This window comes from Gouania willdenowi, chromosome 18 (genome assembly GCF_900634775.1).
Source record: "Gouania willdenowi chromosome 18, fGouWil2.1, whole genome shotgun sequence".
Taxonomy (NCBI): Eukaryota; Metazoa; Chordata; class Actinopteri; order Blenniiformes; family Gobiesocidae; genus Gouania; species Gouania willdenowi.
Window position 1 is genome coordinate 14797954 of NC_041061.1, and position 16064 is coordinate 14814017.

Here is a 16064-nt window from a genome sequence, read left to right on the forward strand (position 1 = left end):
GGCCATGTGGGGTTTTTGGACGGGGTTATGGTGGCAGTTGTTTTGATTTGTCTAAAATCTATGCCGGGACAAAAAACAACAGAAATTTCCATGCCAGCCCCTTCCCCCCACTCAGCCCACCGTCACTTTGGCCCGACAGCTAAATCCGAGCCTTTGTGTTCCACATAGTTGTATGGATTTGTCAGCATTGTGGCAGGGGGCAGCGGGGGGATAGACAGGGCCACCATAACCAAGCATGTGGGATTCTGTTCTCCTCCGGCAGAGAGTAAGGTGTGATTTCCCACGGCTAGACAATCAATTAGCTTTGTTAGGGCATCTGTATTTCAGCAGCAGTCTTTTTACCTTTACGGTCACGTAAATGAGGAAAGGAGTGAAATTAAATTCCAGGATAATCTTTTTCTCTAAGACTTGCTGAGATTAGATGGCAAAAGCCTCATATTAGCAGTCCCACCGACACGAGTCTGTACAAAGAGGCTTGGGCGGACCACCTGCCCCTGAAGAAAATGCGGTCAGCGAAACAAAATGAACAGAGGCACCGATGGGATGCTCAGACTGTAAATCATCAACTAATGAGACTCTTAAAAACAGATGAGCCCACGTGTTTGAAAAGACAAGTAGAATCAAAAGAACAGGAGAGTGTGAGAATATCAGAAGTCAGGGTTATTAAAGCTTGTTGGGGACGATAAAGACATGAATACATAATCTAGGCCTCAACAGATGTAATTCAAATGCATTTCTATTGGAATAACCTGAGTTGAATGTCAAACTTTGAATTTGCCGCTCGCAAGATTGTTTTTGACTCCATCGCAAAGAATGGGTTTGTTGACAAATAGTCATGTGACTTGACCTTCGGACAAGTTTTGCACATTGCAATGTGGGATTGGGAATCCCATAGAAAAAATGCAAAGATGGCGCTGAAGCAGAAATGTTTCTTTAACTCATTGAGTGCCATTGCCGTCTATAGACATTATTTGGTTTAGTAACGTGGAGTGCCATTCACGTCTTTAGAATTGAATTGTGTTTTTTTGGCTGGGGTTGCTAGGAGACAGTGTGACTAGCTTTTACCATGATTTTACGGTGGCTGGGAAGTGTCAGGTGAATGCATTTACAGAAACAAACACAAATGCAAAAAGGTCACAACACGAATGCAAAATGGCCACAATGGAAGTGTTTCCGACAGACCGGTATTATGATATGATAGCCTGATATGAAAAATATAAGAGTATCCTAATCAACTTTCACTTACTTTCGATGTCTTCTTCTTGTTCTTCTCTGTTCTGGCGGGTTATAAACATCCGCCAGAAACATGTCCGTCTGTAATACCGGTCCATTCCCCTGACACTTCCCAGCCACCGTATTATTTAGTGACCAACTGGTGACACGTAGGTGGCAGCAGCGCACCTTTGGATGAGAGATCACCCATGATGAGCAGAGCTCAGAGGGAGAGGAAAGGAGCTTGTAAGACAGAAAATGGCGCTACGAGAGTTGATGCTGAATTTCCCAGCAGCTCACAGTAGCTCACACTCGACCAGAGCATGTGTGGAACTAAGTGAACTATTGAGAGTGTGGCGATAGTGAGAGAAAATGATCAAAAAACTGGGCAAGCGGTGAGACTCGGCATGTCCAGGATAGGAGGAAGTTGCGTGTGTGGAGAACGGCGGGGGAGAGACTTGGAGGACGGCCAAAATACAGTAAGAAATCCATACAACTCTGACTCAGATCGTAAAATAATAATAATGTTGCCATCAAAAGCCCAGTCTCAGTGTTGTTTTTGTAGTTTTATAAAATAAAACTAATGTTGAGGCGTCCCTTAAGCAAAAAAAAAAAAAAATGCTTCAAAGTCACTAACAGATTTTTTCAGAAAAAGACGTTTTTCTCAGCTTTTTGTCACAAACTGGCGATTTTTGTGTGAAACTTGCTGCTATCCAACTGCTGATTACGGAAGAACAAAACAAGCTAGAAACAAAATAATTTTTTCTGATGAAAGTAGAGAGTCAGATTTTCATAGTACAAAATATTCTGTGGGTCTTTAAAAGCGAGGCATAATATAATATTTAAAGGCCAACAAGTGCAGTCATTCTGTACTTCCAGGACTTACTTTTTATGAAAATAACCCTATTTGTGAAACACTTAATTCTGAAATTTGTTAAGTTTCCATGACACCACACGGATCCCCATTGGTTCATGAAGTCTGAACTGACCACTGGTCACAACAATAACTAATTCAAGTATTTTTTTATCTTCCTATTGAGTTGAAAAGGTCAGATTCAGAGTAAGTCCAGAGTTAAAACCAAATAAAAGCATAGATATTTTTCCAACAGCAATTCTTTTTTGCCTTTTTAAAAATATATCGTTATTGCTAACCCATTATTGTTTATCGTCTTTGTTTATTGTATCATGTATCATCCCACCACTATGAAAATGTCAGTTCAATGAAAGCTGCATTAGTTTCTCTAATTATTAGTCAGGGGTTATTTTTCAGTTTTGTTTCTGAACCTTTCTTATTGTAGTCTCTCATTTACTTCGTGTTTATTTTGTTAGATTTTTCCCAGTATGTGGCTGTGTTCAAAATCGCATACTAACGTACTGTCATATTAAGTCTGACATCAACATGAGTATGTAGTGCATTCACATTAGATAGTATGGAAATATTGAGTATGCGAGAAACACCCGGATGTATACGATATTAGGACATTTCTTAAGTATGCACAGCGGGCACACTAGTTATACTCAACCGCCCCATGATGCACTGCGAGCGGAATGGAAAATCGTTCTGGGAGCAGCTTCAAGCTAAAAATCAATCTAACTCCTTTTCAAAACAAAAGCATCTCATCTTGTCTTCCATTCGTTTTTTTTTTTTTATCTATTTTGCAAATAGTGCTCTTGTTTTGAAGTTAACCGGAAGTTTTTCCAACAGCACAATGGCGGGTCTCCAAAAATCTCCGAAAATGTCGGCATGAAATGTGTTTCTGTGAGTTTTATGGATCAAATGACCACATGTTGATATTCTACTTGGTCACTTTCTCACTTAAAACGCTTTTAAAGGTGGTGAATCAACTGAGACATTTAGCGTCGGTGTGCTTCAGGTATTTGTCGTTGTAGGTTCAAAACGCATCTTGGAAAACTAGAGGGAATGCTCATTATCGGTCATCATCCTAATCATACTTATAGTAAAGAGTAGGAGTGTGCCATTTTCAACACTTTCCTTTCCATTTGTTTAGTGCACCCCCTGTTTTGTTAGTGTGCAGGTGCAGAGAGAATGAATAGATGGCCTTTCCTCCTGCTAATTTAGTATATCACTGACGACAGTTTAACGTCAACCTTTTCCGTAATGACTTTGCTGTTAGGGCACGCAGTGTATGAGCTCAGAATGCATCATTAGGAGATCCCTTTGCTGAGGTCATGAGGTCTGATGATGCAAAGACAATATCAGTCTCTGGCTTCAGAATGGAGAATAGACACCACCATCCCTGTGCTAGTAAGAGAATACATGGTTTCCTCATAGGGTGGACACTGCAGCATATTTTCATGGTTGTTTTCAGTCATTGAGAAATCTAAGATGTAGAGCGGTGACATTGATCGAGGGTGTGCAGCGCGTTCTAAGGTTAATCCTTTAGCCAGCAGCAGGAGCAGCAGCAGCAGATGTGCTGACCTGCTGGGCTGCAGCATGGATGAGTCCCCAAGTATGGAGAATAACCGCCAACTGTCTGGTTATGGTACACCGCGTACACGGAGCCATGAGGGAGTCTGGGAAATGAACAGACGGGATGGAATGGTGGAGCAGTAGTGGGAGGAAGAAGTAAAAAAAAATAATAGTTATGATGTCATAAGAAAGGCAAAAGCAGAGCTGTAATCCTATTTTAATCGCAGTGGATTTATTAAACAGAAGCAGCAGGTTTAAATCTCAGCAGATTACACAGAAGGCCCAAGGAGACGTGTGTGTGTGTGTGTGTGTGTGTGTGTGTGTGTGTGTGTGTGTGTGTGTGTGTGTGTGTGTGTGTGTGTGTGTGTGTGGACGTCGGAGAGGCTTTTATAATCAAGTGCACTTAAGGTGCTATTGTTCATCTATGATTCATTAATTAGGCGAAGACGCAACATGGCGGTTAAAGACATCCTCTATATGGAAACCACTGAATGAGTCCGACTTTCATTTGATCATTTTACCCATATTTATGCAACAAAAATAAAACTAAAGCACTCATGGATGCTTTTTTTTTAATTTTTAAATGTTAACAATATAAAGGCTTCATGCACATGTTGGTAACCAATCATTTGTGAACACAAGCCTGGTCGGTGCAAATCTACTTGTCACCCTGTGTTAAAGACCTTGACTCTCGGAAAGAATTGGTTAATCCCAGGTCACTTCACATCTGGATTTAATCAGATCAGTCCACGAATAGATCATGTGGTGCGCGCTTTGATCTACAGAGGTCAACAGGAACCAAAATAATACACAATGGATTTAGAAACAATAACCAGCGTGTGTGTGTGTGTACGTGGATACATTTGATGTATGCAGATGATGAAATACGTTTTTAAATATTTTAAATGGACTTTTTGTGATTTGTGTTGTTGTGCAACTCTCGTGAAAAATGTTAGAATTGGGATTTTTTTTTTTTTTTTTTTTTGGCATGTTAATTTCATTGTATTTTTAACCTGGCACCAGCCAGATGTGGCTCTGATGGATAGGATGAACTTCATGAGTTGAATATTGACTGAACACTAGTGACCTGTGCCACATTTTAATTAATTAATTCATTTATTTTTAAACACCAAGCTCTCCATCTGTGGGTGGGGCTTGGAAAATATATATTTTCCCCATTGGAAGCCATTTTAATCAATTTCCTTCACATTATAAAGCAGGGGTGTCAAACTCATTTTAGTTCAGGGGCCAAATATGGACCCGTTGGAGGTGGGAAAACTAACAATTTCAACATTAATGTGCCCAAGTATGCACTTTCTGTTGTAATTTAGACATTAAGTATGGATGGCATCAATAATATCTAAGCAATAAGTGACAGATTTAAATGTTCTCTGTTTTATTCATTTTTTGACCAATTTTTTGTTTCATTTGGGGAGATTTTTTGTGGAATAATTTGAGGAAAATTTAGAGTTCTGAATTATTTGGACATTTACACAATGATTCGAGTTTTCTCTGTCATTCTCACTTTCTCCTGCGGGCCACATTTGGCCCCCGGCCCTTGAGTTTTACACTTGTGTATACACTTTATAAATGTGTATAGGAATAAAACATATATTCAGTGACACGTTTCCTTGTTGCTTGCAATCACATCGACTGCCATTTAAATCATCCATCTATCCTGTATTTATGCATCTATCCAACTCAATGATTCTGCGTGTTTTTCCTTTGGGTCAATAATACCCATCTATCTAATCCTATGTTAGGATATTGGTGGCATGAAAGCTAATTTGAAAATTTAAAAAAAATACAGAATTGAAATTTCAAGCCTCAAGCATGCAAGATTGAAATAAAAAAAATTCATCTCACATGTGACTTCTACGAAAACTGCATTTTTAAAGGTTTTATTTTGGCAAATATCAGATTCTTATTGAACCCTTTGCTCATTCAGATGTCCATGCATGTAAAGACAAACATTGTATTTTCTTGTCTTACATAGACTTACAGTAGGAACAGTTTTACCCACTGGCCATTAGAACTCAGAACTCAGAGAAATAATCATTGTGACAGTCACGCTATATGCCTTGTGGTATTGTTGTGTATACAGTACCATCTACTTTAGTATAAACAAGCTGTTTTCAAACTGTATTTGCGCATGAGTGTCAATTAAATCAAGCCATGCAATATTGCACAATACACTGCTTGTTCGAGGGTTAATTTATTATGAGTTTTTCCATGATGACGCCATATTTTGTTTTGAAAATGGACGCTTTGTATTCAAATTCAAGGGCATTCATTCATTTATTGATTCATGTTTGGTTTTTTCCAATTAAAAACAGCAACAACAACAACAACAACAAAATTGTGAATATTTAACCAGCAAATTAGTTTTTTTTTTTTTTTTTTTTTTGTCTTCATGGGTCACAGACCTTGAGGTTCGGGGCACTTCATTTATTATAATTTGACATTTTGATTATTCTTTTTCAAATGTAAACAACACACAATCTTAAATAACTGTATTCTATCCTTTCACTTTTGTAAAATTTAAATCTAGTTAATAATAGCAATAATAAAAAGGAGTTGAAAAAAAAATACCTGAGCTTGCACAACTATTCACTAATATTGGCTAATAAAAATAGAAATACTTTGTAATTTTATATAAGACTATAACTAAAATAGAACAGAAAATAAAATTGAATAGATTTGGAGTAATTTTAAAGATTTTTTTCAAAGCAGCAGTCATCGACAGACAGTCTCACCGAACAATATTTTTACACTTTGAATAACAGAATAAATTACAGGAGTAATTTACTCTGTAACATTTAAAAAAATAAAATAAAAATCTGAGCACATATATATACTAAGTTACTGCATATTTGGTGTATTTTTAACCATTTACAAAATAATTTAACTAAATGAAATTCAATTGGACATATTTAGTAATTCTAGGAGGAAAAAAGGTGGGAAATACTGATTTGCGCTGGTTTTTTGGCACTAAACGCAGTTACCAGCGGGGGGCGCTCCTCAATGAACTACTTCTCAGTTTCTATAAACCCGAACTTCCGCCTGCCTCCTTCCTCTTCCGGTTGTGGCGACAGCAGGTATGGCGGCCCCTACTTTCTTCAGAAAAAGAATCATCTCTAATCGACAGCAATCCATCATTTTATAAGCAACGATGGACTTCATTATAGGCCACAATGGATTTTGTAAATATCGGAGCTCATAAAGGTGTATAAATTAAGTAGTTGACGCTCTGTGATGGGCTTATTTTGTTACCGGTTTGACGTCATTGAGAAGCCGATGCGAGTTTGCTTATTTCTATAGTCGGGTGGGATATACAGCTGAAATGGCGGACAAACATAACGTTTATTAATTAAAAAGTACTGTATAGATCTGTGGTAAACCTGTTTACGTTGTTATTTTTTGTGTTTTATAGCTTCGTCATGGTGCAGCGCCTCACTTACCGCCGTAGGTTGTCCTACAACACCGCCTCCAACAAAACCAGACTGTAAGAACCAACACTAGTGATATTTAGCTGTTGTATATTTATTATAATAAATTCTAACCGGGTGGTGTGTTTGCAGGTCACGGACGCCTGGTAACCGCATCGTGTATTTGTACACAAAGAAGGTCGGAAAAGCCCCAAAGTCTGCGTGTGGCATCTGCCCAGGAAGACTGCGAGGAGTAAGTGTGGAGATGTCATCATCTAGTTCATCTGTGTTCCTAGGAGGCGTTTTGAGAGTTTGGTGTTTGCCAAAAACGTGGAAAAATCACACATTCTTTGTCGATAACTGTTGGTCTAAACCAGGGGTCTGCAACCTTTGCTCTGAAAGGAGCCATTTTGTCTAATCTCACCTGGATTAAAATCCTTCTGGAGCCGAAAAAATACCTTCTCAATGAAGAAAATATAGTGTTTAAAATTCTAAACACTTAAAATAGTATAGAATAATGTGAGTTAATGGATTGAAAGGGTTACAAAAAATAACTTGAATTTGATAACACATGTGATGTCACATGCTAATTGCTCATTTCTTGCAACATATCAAGCATGCATATTAAGCTGACATGTTGGCAATTAAATAAACCTTTCCCCAAACACATAAAATCTCTATTTTCTTCCAGAATAGTGTTTTTGTTAGTTTAGTTATCTTAAAATTTATGGTTAGCCACAGGTGCAGGAAAGTTGTTGGTTGATGAAGTAGGAAGGTGGCAGAGTTATTGCACAATGTGATTTATTTTTTAGCTTAACAAATTGTTATATCATAATTGTATTTGAAGTTAGTGTCATCAATCATCTATACCCTCTGTAAGAAAAATAACAATTCATTTTTTTTTTATTCTTTTAAAGCTATAGGGAGCCATTGCAAAAAAGTCAGAGCCACATGAGGCTCCAGAGCCGCAGGTTGCAGACCCCTGGTCGAAACAAACGTTGCTGTGCATGTTTGTATCTTACTCGTGTTTAGCCTGATGTTTATTTGACACATTAGATTAGATAAGTCCCTGTGTGATTTTGTAAAATAAGTGCACAAAATGTAAAGAAACGCATGCAAGATTACAGAAAAAATGCACAAAATGACTATATAAAATACACAAAATTACAGAAAAACACTTAAACCCCTAAATACACAGAAGGGCAGTGAAATGTACACATTGTCTCTCAGATTAATTCAAGATTAGCATCTTCTGCTGTGATAAAAGTGGTTCATCTCCACATTTGATTTTAGAAGTGGCGTTATGGACTTGTTTGAATTATTATTAATTTTTTGTTATGGCCAGTGTGGATCAATTTTAAAAACGTGGGTACAGATCATGTACACAATGTCAATAGAATTATTTTGTATTGGTTAAATCTAAATTATTCTGCAATTAATCCTGAGTCTTCATTCAATCAAGTTTTTTCGTTAGTTGGAATATAGACATTAAAACAAACATGAAATATATTGTGATATTTATCATATTTATTTTTGTTTCTCAGAAAATTAACAATTTGTATGTTATGCTAATAGCCTCAGAAGATTAAAATTATTGCAGATTCTATTTGTTTATTATGCAGTACATTGATTATGCTTTTTCCCTAATTCTGGTGCATTTATTTCTGCAAATCAGACTTTTCCAATGACAATATTTATATTAGAAATATTTTTGTGACAATCTGAACATGGTATGTACATATGTTATGTTCCTTAACTTTTTTCACTCTTTTTAAACATCCGTACACTATTTTCCCCCCCCCCCTGGAATTTTAGAATATTTAAGAAGGAAATCCAACTGGCTTAGTTTTATTTTGTTTTTTAAGTTTTTGTTCTGCATTAAGGCTATCTTGCTGAACTGACAGTATCAGTTAAGGGTGTATTGTAGGTGATGAGAAAATAAAATTATATTATAGTTCAATCAATAACATTTATTGAAATTGAGAGCAGTAACTTTGTTGAGCTTAATTTAACATCACGCGTTTTAAATGTGCTGTGATGTCATCGCGGTGTTTCACTTGCAGATTCGTGCTGTCAGACCTCAGGTGTTGATGAGGCTCTCCAAGACCAAGAAGCACGTCAGCAGAGCGTACGGAGGCTCCATGTGTGCCAAGTGTGTGCGCGACAGGTAAAAACAAAAAAAAACTCACCAGATTTCATCACTCGTTGCGGAGACGGAGGAGAAAGAAATGTTGTGTGAAACGTGTTCTGGTTTCTCCACAGAATCAAGCGTGCTTTCCTGATTGAGGAGCAGAAGATTGTGGTGAAGGTGCTCAAGGCCCAGGCACAGAGCCAGAAATCTAAATAAGATGTGTATTTGTTTTGCCACAATAAAGAATCAAAATTGGATCATCTCTCATGGTCATTTATCTCACAGTGAGGTTACAACAATGTTTTGTAAAAATGTCTTACTTGTTAAAGTAACAATCCTGTGGTGTTGGTTGGAATGTACCTTTGTAAAACTGGCATAATGTCTGAATTATACAATTTACAGTTGTCTTTGTGTGTTCAAGTAATTCTAGAAATATCAATATTCAAACGCTAAACTGAAATTGAAAAATTTAGACTTATGTTGATTTATCAATTGTTTTACAGATTTGACCTTCAATTTTAAGTTAGACTGTATGTGGTTCCTGAGGTAAAATTAACTTAAAGGAATTAGTTCAGTTTTATAAATTGCACAAAATAATTTTAGTAATCTACAGACACGTGAGCCAATGTGGAGAAACTCAATCAGTGTTTAAATGATTTATTGGAGGAGCAATTCACCATTTGTTATAAACCACTGCCTGGACTAGATAAAGAATGTGTAAATATGGCTGTGATAAAATAGAAAAACCTTACTTGTGAAACCTTTTAAGAGTTGGAGTTAAGTTAAAGTTGGCACAACTCGTCAATATATAAAAGACTTAATTCAGATTACAGTCATTAGTTGTCAGTTATAATAATCAAAATTAAAAGAAATACACATTTGAAATATATGTGCAATGAATCAATATAAAATACAAGTTTCACTTTTTTGAATGGAATTACAGAAAGAAATACAGTTTTTCATGATATTTTAATTTTATGGCCAGCACCTGTACTTTAATGATGGGGGATGATATGACAAGTGAAAAGAAAAATAACAACATACCTAGCAAAGTTAAACAATCTTAATTAAATATGGATTAAATGCACAAAAAGTGCACAAATGACTGAAATATAAACAACTAATCCAGTCATTATTTAGTTCTAATTAAACTTTCAATTAATATTCAAGTTTTTGCTAGTGAAATAATGTATTTAAATAGCTGTGCAAAGGGAACTGAACATACAGTAATTAGGTACTGTCACTTTAAGAATACGTCACTCAATTGGAAATTTTTCAATTAAAATATTTACTATTGTAAATTAAATTGTATTTACAGAAAAGTAGATGTGATTTAGAGTAAGTATTGACCAGGGGGAAATTAGAAAAAAATCTTTAAAAAAAAAAAAACCCAACAATTTAAAATATTTTGTTACCGTGAGTGTGAACATGTACTTCCGGGACACGTCACCTCTGAGCGGAGTGCAGCCTTCGTAGCAGACAGAATATAGCAGCATTTCTCTCATCATGGAGACTTTATACAGTTTACCTTTCTCCGTGCTGGAATGCCCCAACATCAAACTGAAGAGGCCGTCGTGGCTGCACATGCCGTCCGCCATGACGGTGTACGCGGTCGTCATCGTGTCCTACTTTCTCATCACAGGAGGTAAGAAAGGAGGATGCTAACGCTGAGCTAAAGCTACATAGCCACAGTTAGCTCTGACTCTCTGCCTGTAAAAGTAGAGAAAAGCAAGGTAAACAACTAACGCTGGACATTACACTAAAGTAGAAGCTTTTAATATTAGTTTGGTCTCAAACTAACGGTCCGAGGGTTTAAACCGCTCCGTCAGGGATGTTAGGTTGGCCCTCAGAATGTATACAATGTAATTAAAGACAATAAATGCACATAAATCCATATATATATATATATATATATGTAGTGTTTTCAAATTTGGATTTGAATGAATTGTGCATTATTGGGCCAACTGTGATTTGAACATTTTAATGAAAGAAAAGCAGAAGTGTATAATAACTGGTAAATTTACATCCACATCTCAGGTTAAGGTGCTTTAAATCACAGGTGTCAAACTCATGGCCCGGGGGCCAAATCCGGCCCTTTGGAGCATCCAAATTTGGCCCGCAGGAGAAAGTGAAAATATGAATCATTGTGTAAATAAAACTCATATCATGGTGTTTATATCCATTTTCAGATTCCAATATGTCAGGAACACCACCACATAGTAAACTGATATTTGCTACAGTAATAAAGCTTCACCTACTCAATTAAAATTCATTATATATATCTGCTATACATCCTATCTAGTGGACATGCCTGTCCCTCAAATTTGGCAAAAAGTTAGCGTGGGTTTGGGTCTTCAGTAAATAACTTTACATATGTCTCAGCTCCCTGTTAGGGGTGTTTAAAAAGAAGGGAAAAAAACACTTTCACAATATATCGCGATTTTTCTGGGTGCCGTTTTTAAATCGATGTTAAAAAAAAAAATTGTATTCATTTTTTATTATTTTTTCTGATATTCAACCAATAATTACTTTGAGATTTCAACATAGTAGTTTCAGTGAAAATAGACTTTGTTGCACTTTATTTTATGGTTTTATTTCAGTGAGAATGTGCAAAAACACTAATAATAAATAATAAATAGGATGTTTTGAAGCAATTAGTTTTGACTCCATTTGTCCTCTGAATGATCCATATCTTCCGATGAACATATACAGCAACTTGATTTTTCATATCTACGTTTAATTTTGACATTAACTAGGTAGAATATCACATTGTGATACGTATCGTATTGCAACATCCTTGCCAGTACTCACCCCTAATAGACTGTTCACATCACTAATGATTAGTCACATATATGCGTTGGTTCTTGGGTCACAGTTTCTTGAAATCCCCCCCAAAAAAAATCTAATTTTGATGACTTTTTTTGGGGTATAAAACAAATTTCAATGCAACTTCTTCAGTTTCCTTTGAGGTGTAATTTTTGAGATCTCGGAAGCTGAAAATGAAGGACGCACGACACATGGGGAGAGGAGGTGGAGTTGTAATACTATACCAAATGTCACTTTTCTATGCGATGTGGTTCCTGAGATATTGGAAAGTAAAACTTTACAGTGTGCCAGTTGATTTATTAAGAAACAATTGGTTCAAATTCCAGAATTTTTTTGAGACCAAAGTGTCTGGTGTCCTGAAAATGTGTGGAAATGACACTTTTTAATGAAAGTCTAGACATATGTAGTCCTAACATTTAAAGTTTCTAAAGTATTTAGCAGGACAAAAGAAAAGATTAATGTTTTTCCCCTGATTATTTAATCCTTTTTATGTCATATTATATTATTAATTGCTTCGTTTCTCCTGTGTGAAGGTATCATCTATGATGTAATAGTAGAGCCCCCCAGTGTTGGTTCAATGACTGATGAACATGGACACCAGAGACCAGTAGCCTTCCTAGCATACAGGTACTGTACACCCATCACTAGAACATCATCAATATCTATTTTCCCATACCTTATTCTGACACGTTGCCTTTCCAGAGTGAACGGCCAGTACATAATGGAAGGCCTGGCCTCCAGCTTCCTCTTCACCATGGGGGGCCTTGGCTTCATAATCCTGGACCGCTCCAACGCGCCAAACATTCCCAAACTCAACCGCTTCCTGCTGCTCTTCATCGGCTTCGTCAGCGTCCTGCTCAGCTTCTTCATGGCGCGGGTGTTCATGCGCATGAAGCTGCCGTAAGTCTGACGCTTTCCTCCAGTGAAACTAATCCAGATTATTTTATTAGGGATGTAACCATCCGTTTTAGCAACTGTTCCACCCCAATCACGATTCATGGATGATATTGGTTCAAATCCATTGAGTTACTTTTTTAGCTAAAATAATAATTCAACCCGTGTGACTGTGAAATAATACCTGAATACTGGACACTACAGGTGATGTTTCATAGATACCTGTTGTTTCGTGTAAGGGAATCATGTTAGTAAAAAAATAAAAGTTTACTTTGGTATAAAAGCATGAAGTTTGGCGCCGATACTCTCTAAGGGCCACTCAAAAATTCAGTATGGTGGCCATTTTTCAAGATGGCCGCTATTATGTTCAATGGTTATTATATAGCCAAAAAATGCTCGGATCGGGCCAAACGAGGTGTCAGTGGAAAGGTCTGGTTCGTCCGAGTCTGAATATGTGCATCACTCCCAGGTAGAATCAGGACTGCGCCTGCTAGAGGCGTAACGCTTAATCACCACAAAAAACTTGGAAAAAACACCAAACTTCCGCGGCCTCTAGCCGAAAACAAACCACATATTCTGACTCGGGGGAATAAAACGCATCAGCTGGTGCCACTTTTTTTTATTATATATTTACAAAACAAGCGCATTTTTTGCACCGCGATTGAGTGTTTTGTCCTTTCAAACGCGGTGTCAGCGGAAAGGTCTGATTCTCCCGAGGCTGCAGAAGTTTGGTGTTTTGGGGTAACCTCGGTCAATGGGAGAAAGCAGTATCAAAGTTGCTCCCTTTTGCTCATACTCCTCTGAGGTTATCCCTGGTGCAGGAAAACACCAAACCTCCGTGTCCTCGGGAAGACCAGACCTTTCCGCTGACACCGCGTTTGGCCAGATCCGAGCATTTTGGGATTTTTCCCAAGTTTTTTGGGGTGATTGAGTGTTTGGCCTCTAGCGGGCGTAATCCTGACTCTACCCAGGAGGGCTGCACACATTCAGACTCGGGAGGACCAGACTTTTCCGCTGACACCGCGTTTGGCCAGATCCGAGCATTTTTTGGCTATATAATAACCATTGAATAGCAATGGTGGCCATCTTGAAAAATGGCCACCATATTGAATTTTTGAGTTGCCAATGCTTTTTTCCAAAAACAGTGGTCCTTAGAGAGTATCTGCGCCAAATTTTCATGTTTTTATACCAAAGTGAAATATATGCAATTAATCTGCTGTTTTATCTATAAATTATTGATGGACAAACAAATAAAAATTAAATAAATAAACATGCAGCCCAAGACAGAAACACATGGTGAGCTGCTGTGGAGGCACTATGCTCCACTAGGGGGCGAAGAGGATAAGTAAGTAAACAAATAAACAACTTTTAATGGCAAATTTATTCACATTTTATTTGAATAAAGACGAACCAACAACTAAGCGTAATATCGCACGATGTGAACTTTTTCTGCTCCTATTTTCAATATAATTACATGTCAAATTTACCTGACTGTTCTGCTTGTTTTATATTATATATTTTTATTATAAAAAATAATACAGTATTAATATTAATATCAAATAATATTAATTTTCAGGTTAAATAAGCAGTGGTTGAACCTGATAAGTTTCCTTTTAACACAGGGTTTTTCAACCCTAGGGTCGTGACCCTATTTGGGGTCACCTGAAATGTCTAGTAATTGACTTAAGAAAATAATAATTGATTAAAATCTTTATTATTAAATTCCTATTATTATTATTCATAAATTATTGTTAAAAATATAACACAACACACAACCTTAAGACTGTGTTCTATACTTTCACTTTCTCAAATATAAATCTAGTTTAAATAAAATAATGCAGTATGAAAATATCTGACATGGTTCAATTTGTCACTCATTCTGTATTTGTAACACGTGTAATAAACGTGATTTGAGGAAGATTGTGATATCGTGCTTAAATCCAATGCGTTTTTTCCTCGTATGGTAAAAAAAAAAAAAATAGATCGATTAATGTCATCTGGAAGGCCAACTAGCCGAGCTCAGATCAATGTACTGTAGTAATATGAATGGATTAATAGATCTAATTGATGAATCGTTACACGAAAGCACTATTAACTGTTTCACATGTATTGTTCGTTATGTGTGTGTGCGTGTGTGTGTTTGCAGAGGATACCTCATGGGCTGAAGGACACACACACACGTGTGGATGGACTGAAGCGATTCAACATATAAATCATGGATTTCAGCCACTTTTTCTATAAACAAACAATATCTGGACTCAAAGCACTGACTTTGCTAAAGAAATTAGACCTGGTTGCACTCAATTTTGTTTTTTTGTTTTTTTTTTAAAATCTAATTGTTGCAGTAGAACATCAGATTTGATAAGAGATTCATTTATATCACAGTCTTGTTTTCCTTGATCTAAAAAAAACCAAAAAATTGTCAAATTCTGTAAGAAAGTGTCATGAAAGAAAAGATGACTTGACGTCTGCCTCAGAATCAGGATTAACCAACTCCCCTGTTACTGATTTCTGATGAGTCATGTTTAAGTTGTACCTTTTTTTTTTTTGTGTGTTTTGTTTTGTGCAAAACTCTAAACCCAGTCAGATGCAGTTTTTGTACAGGGTTGTAAAATAAAAACCTTTTTTCCACCTGCTTGAGTTTGTATGTTCACATGTTTTTTTCCCACCTATAGACTTTGATCAGGACCAGGACCAGGATTGTGAATTCCAGCTTTAAATCTTTTAATCTTACCTGTTGTAAGGATGAGTCAGCTAATCTTCTGCAGAACACGAAGAACTGGAGTTTGACTCGACAACAGCGTATTAGGCCCAGGAGAAAAAAATCTGAGCACTATGAGATTAAAGTCGTCATGTTTTGGGAATAAAGCTGTAATTTTATGATAATTAATTCCCTGTTAAAGACAATTTGCTTTGTATTTGAATGTTATTCTCATAAAAATGACTAATCTCATAAAATTACGATTTTACATCTTTTTTCTCAAAATATTATGACTAATCTCGTAGTGTTATGATTTTTCTTTTTTTTTCTTTTTTAAATTTGAATGTGACCCTGATACGTCACGGTATGACTCCAGTGTGGTGAATTCCCCAGCAGGGGGCGACATTGTGCCGAGGGACAGAATGAGTTTCAGGTCATTCA

At 36.7% G+C, this 16064-nt stretch overlaps 2 protein-coding genes across 3 annotated transcripts; both read left to right on the forward strand.

Moving 5' to 3' along the window:
- The first annotated feature begins 6712 nt into the window (after window positions 1–6712).
- rpl34 (ribosomal protein L34) lies at window positions 6713–9459 on the forward strand. Of its 2 annotated transcripts, none has more exons than XM_028474499.1 (5): window positions 6713–6741; window positions 7077–7148; window positions 7225–7324; window positions 9135–9238; window positions 9334–9459. In XM_028474499.1, the coding sequence occupies exons 2-5, from the start codon at window positions 7084–7086 to the stop codon at window positions 9416–9418; spliced, it is 354 nt and encodes a 117-aa protein (XP_028330300.1). In that variant the 5' UTR covers window positions 6713–6741; window positions 7077–7083; the 3' UTR covers window positions 9419–9459. The 2 variants fall into 2 exon arrangements, with proteins under 2 accessions (XP_028330300.1, XP_028330301.1); XM_028474500.1 differs by having other exon boundaries at window positions 6728–6868.
- Window positions 9460–10635: 1176 nt separating this feature from the next.
- On the forward strand, window positions 10636–15557 carry ostc (oligosaccharyltransferase complex subunit). The gene is made up of 4 exons (XM_028474477.1): window positions 10636–10847; window positions 12562–12655; window positions 12731–12928; window positions 15069–15557. The coding sequence occupies exons 1-4, from the start codon at window positions 10709–10711 to the stop codon at window positions 15085–15087; spliced, it is 450 nt and encodes a 149-aa protein (XP_028330278.1). The 5' UTR covers window positions 10636–10708; the 3' UTR covers window positions 15088–15557.
- The last annotated feature ends 507 nt before the right edge of the window (window positions 15558–16064 follow it).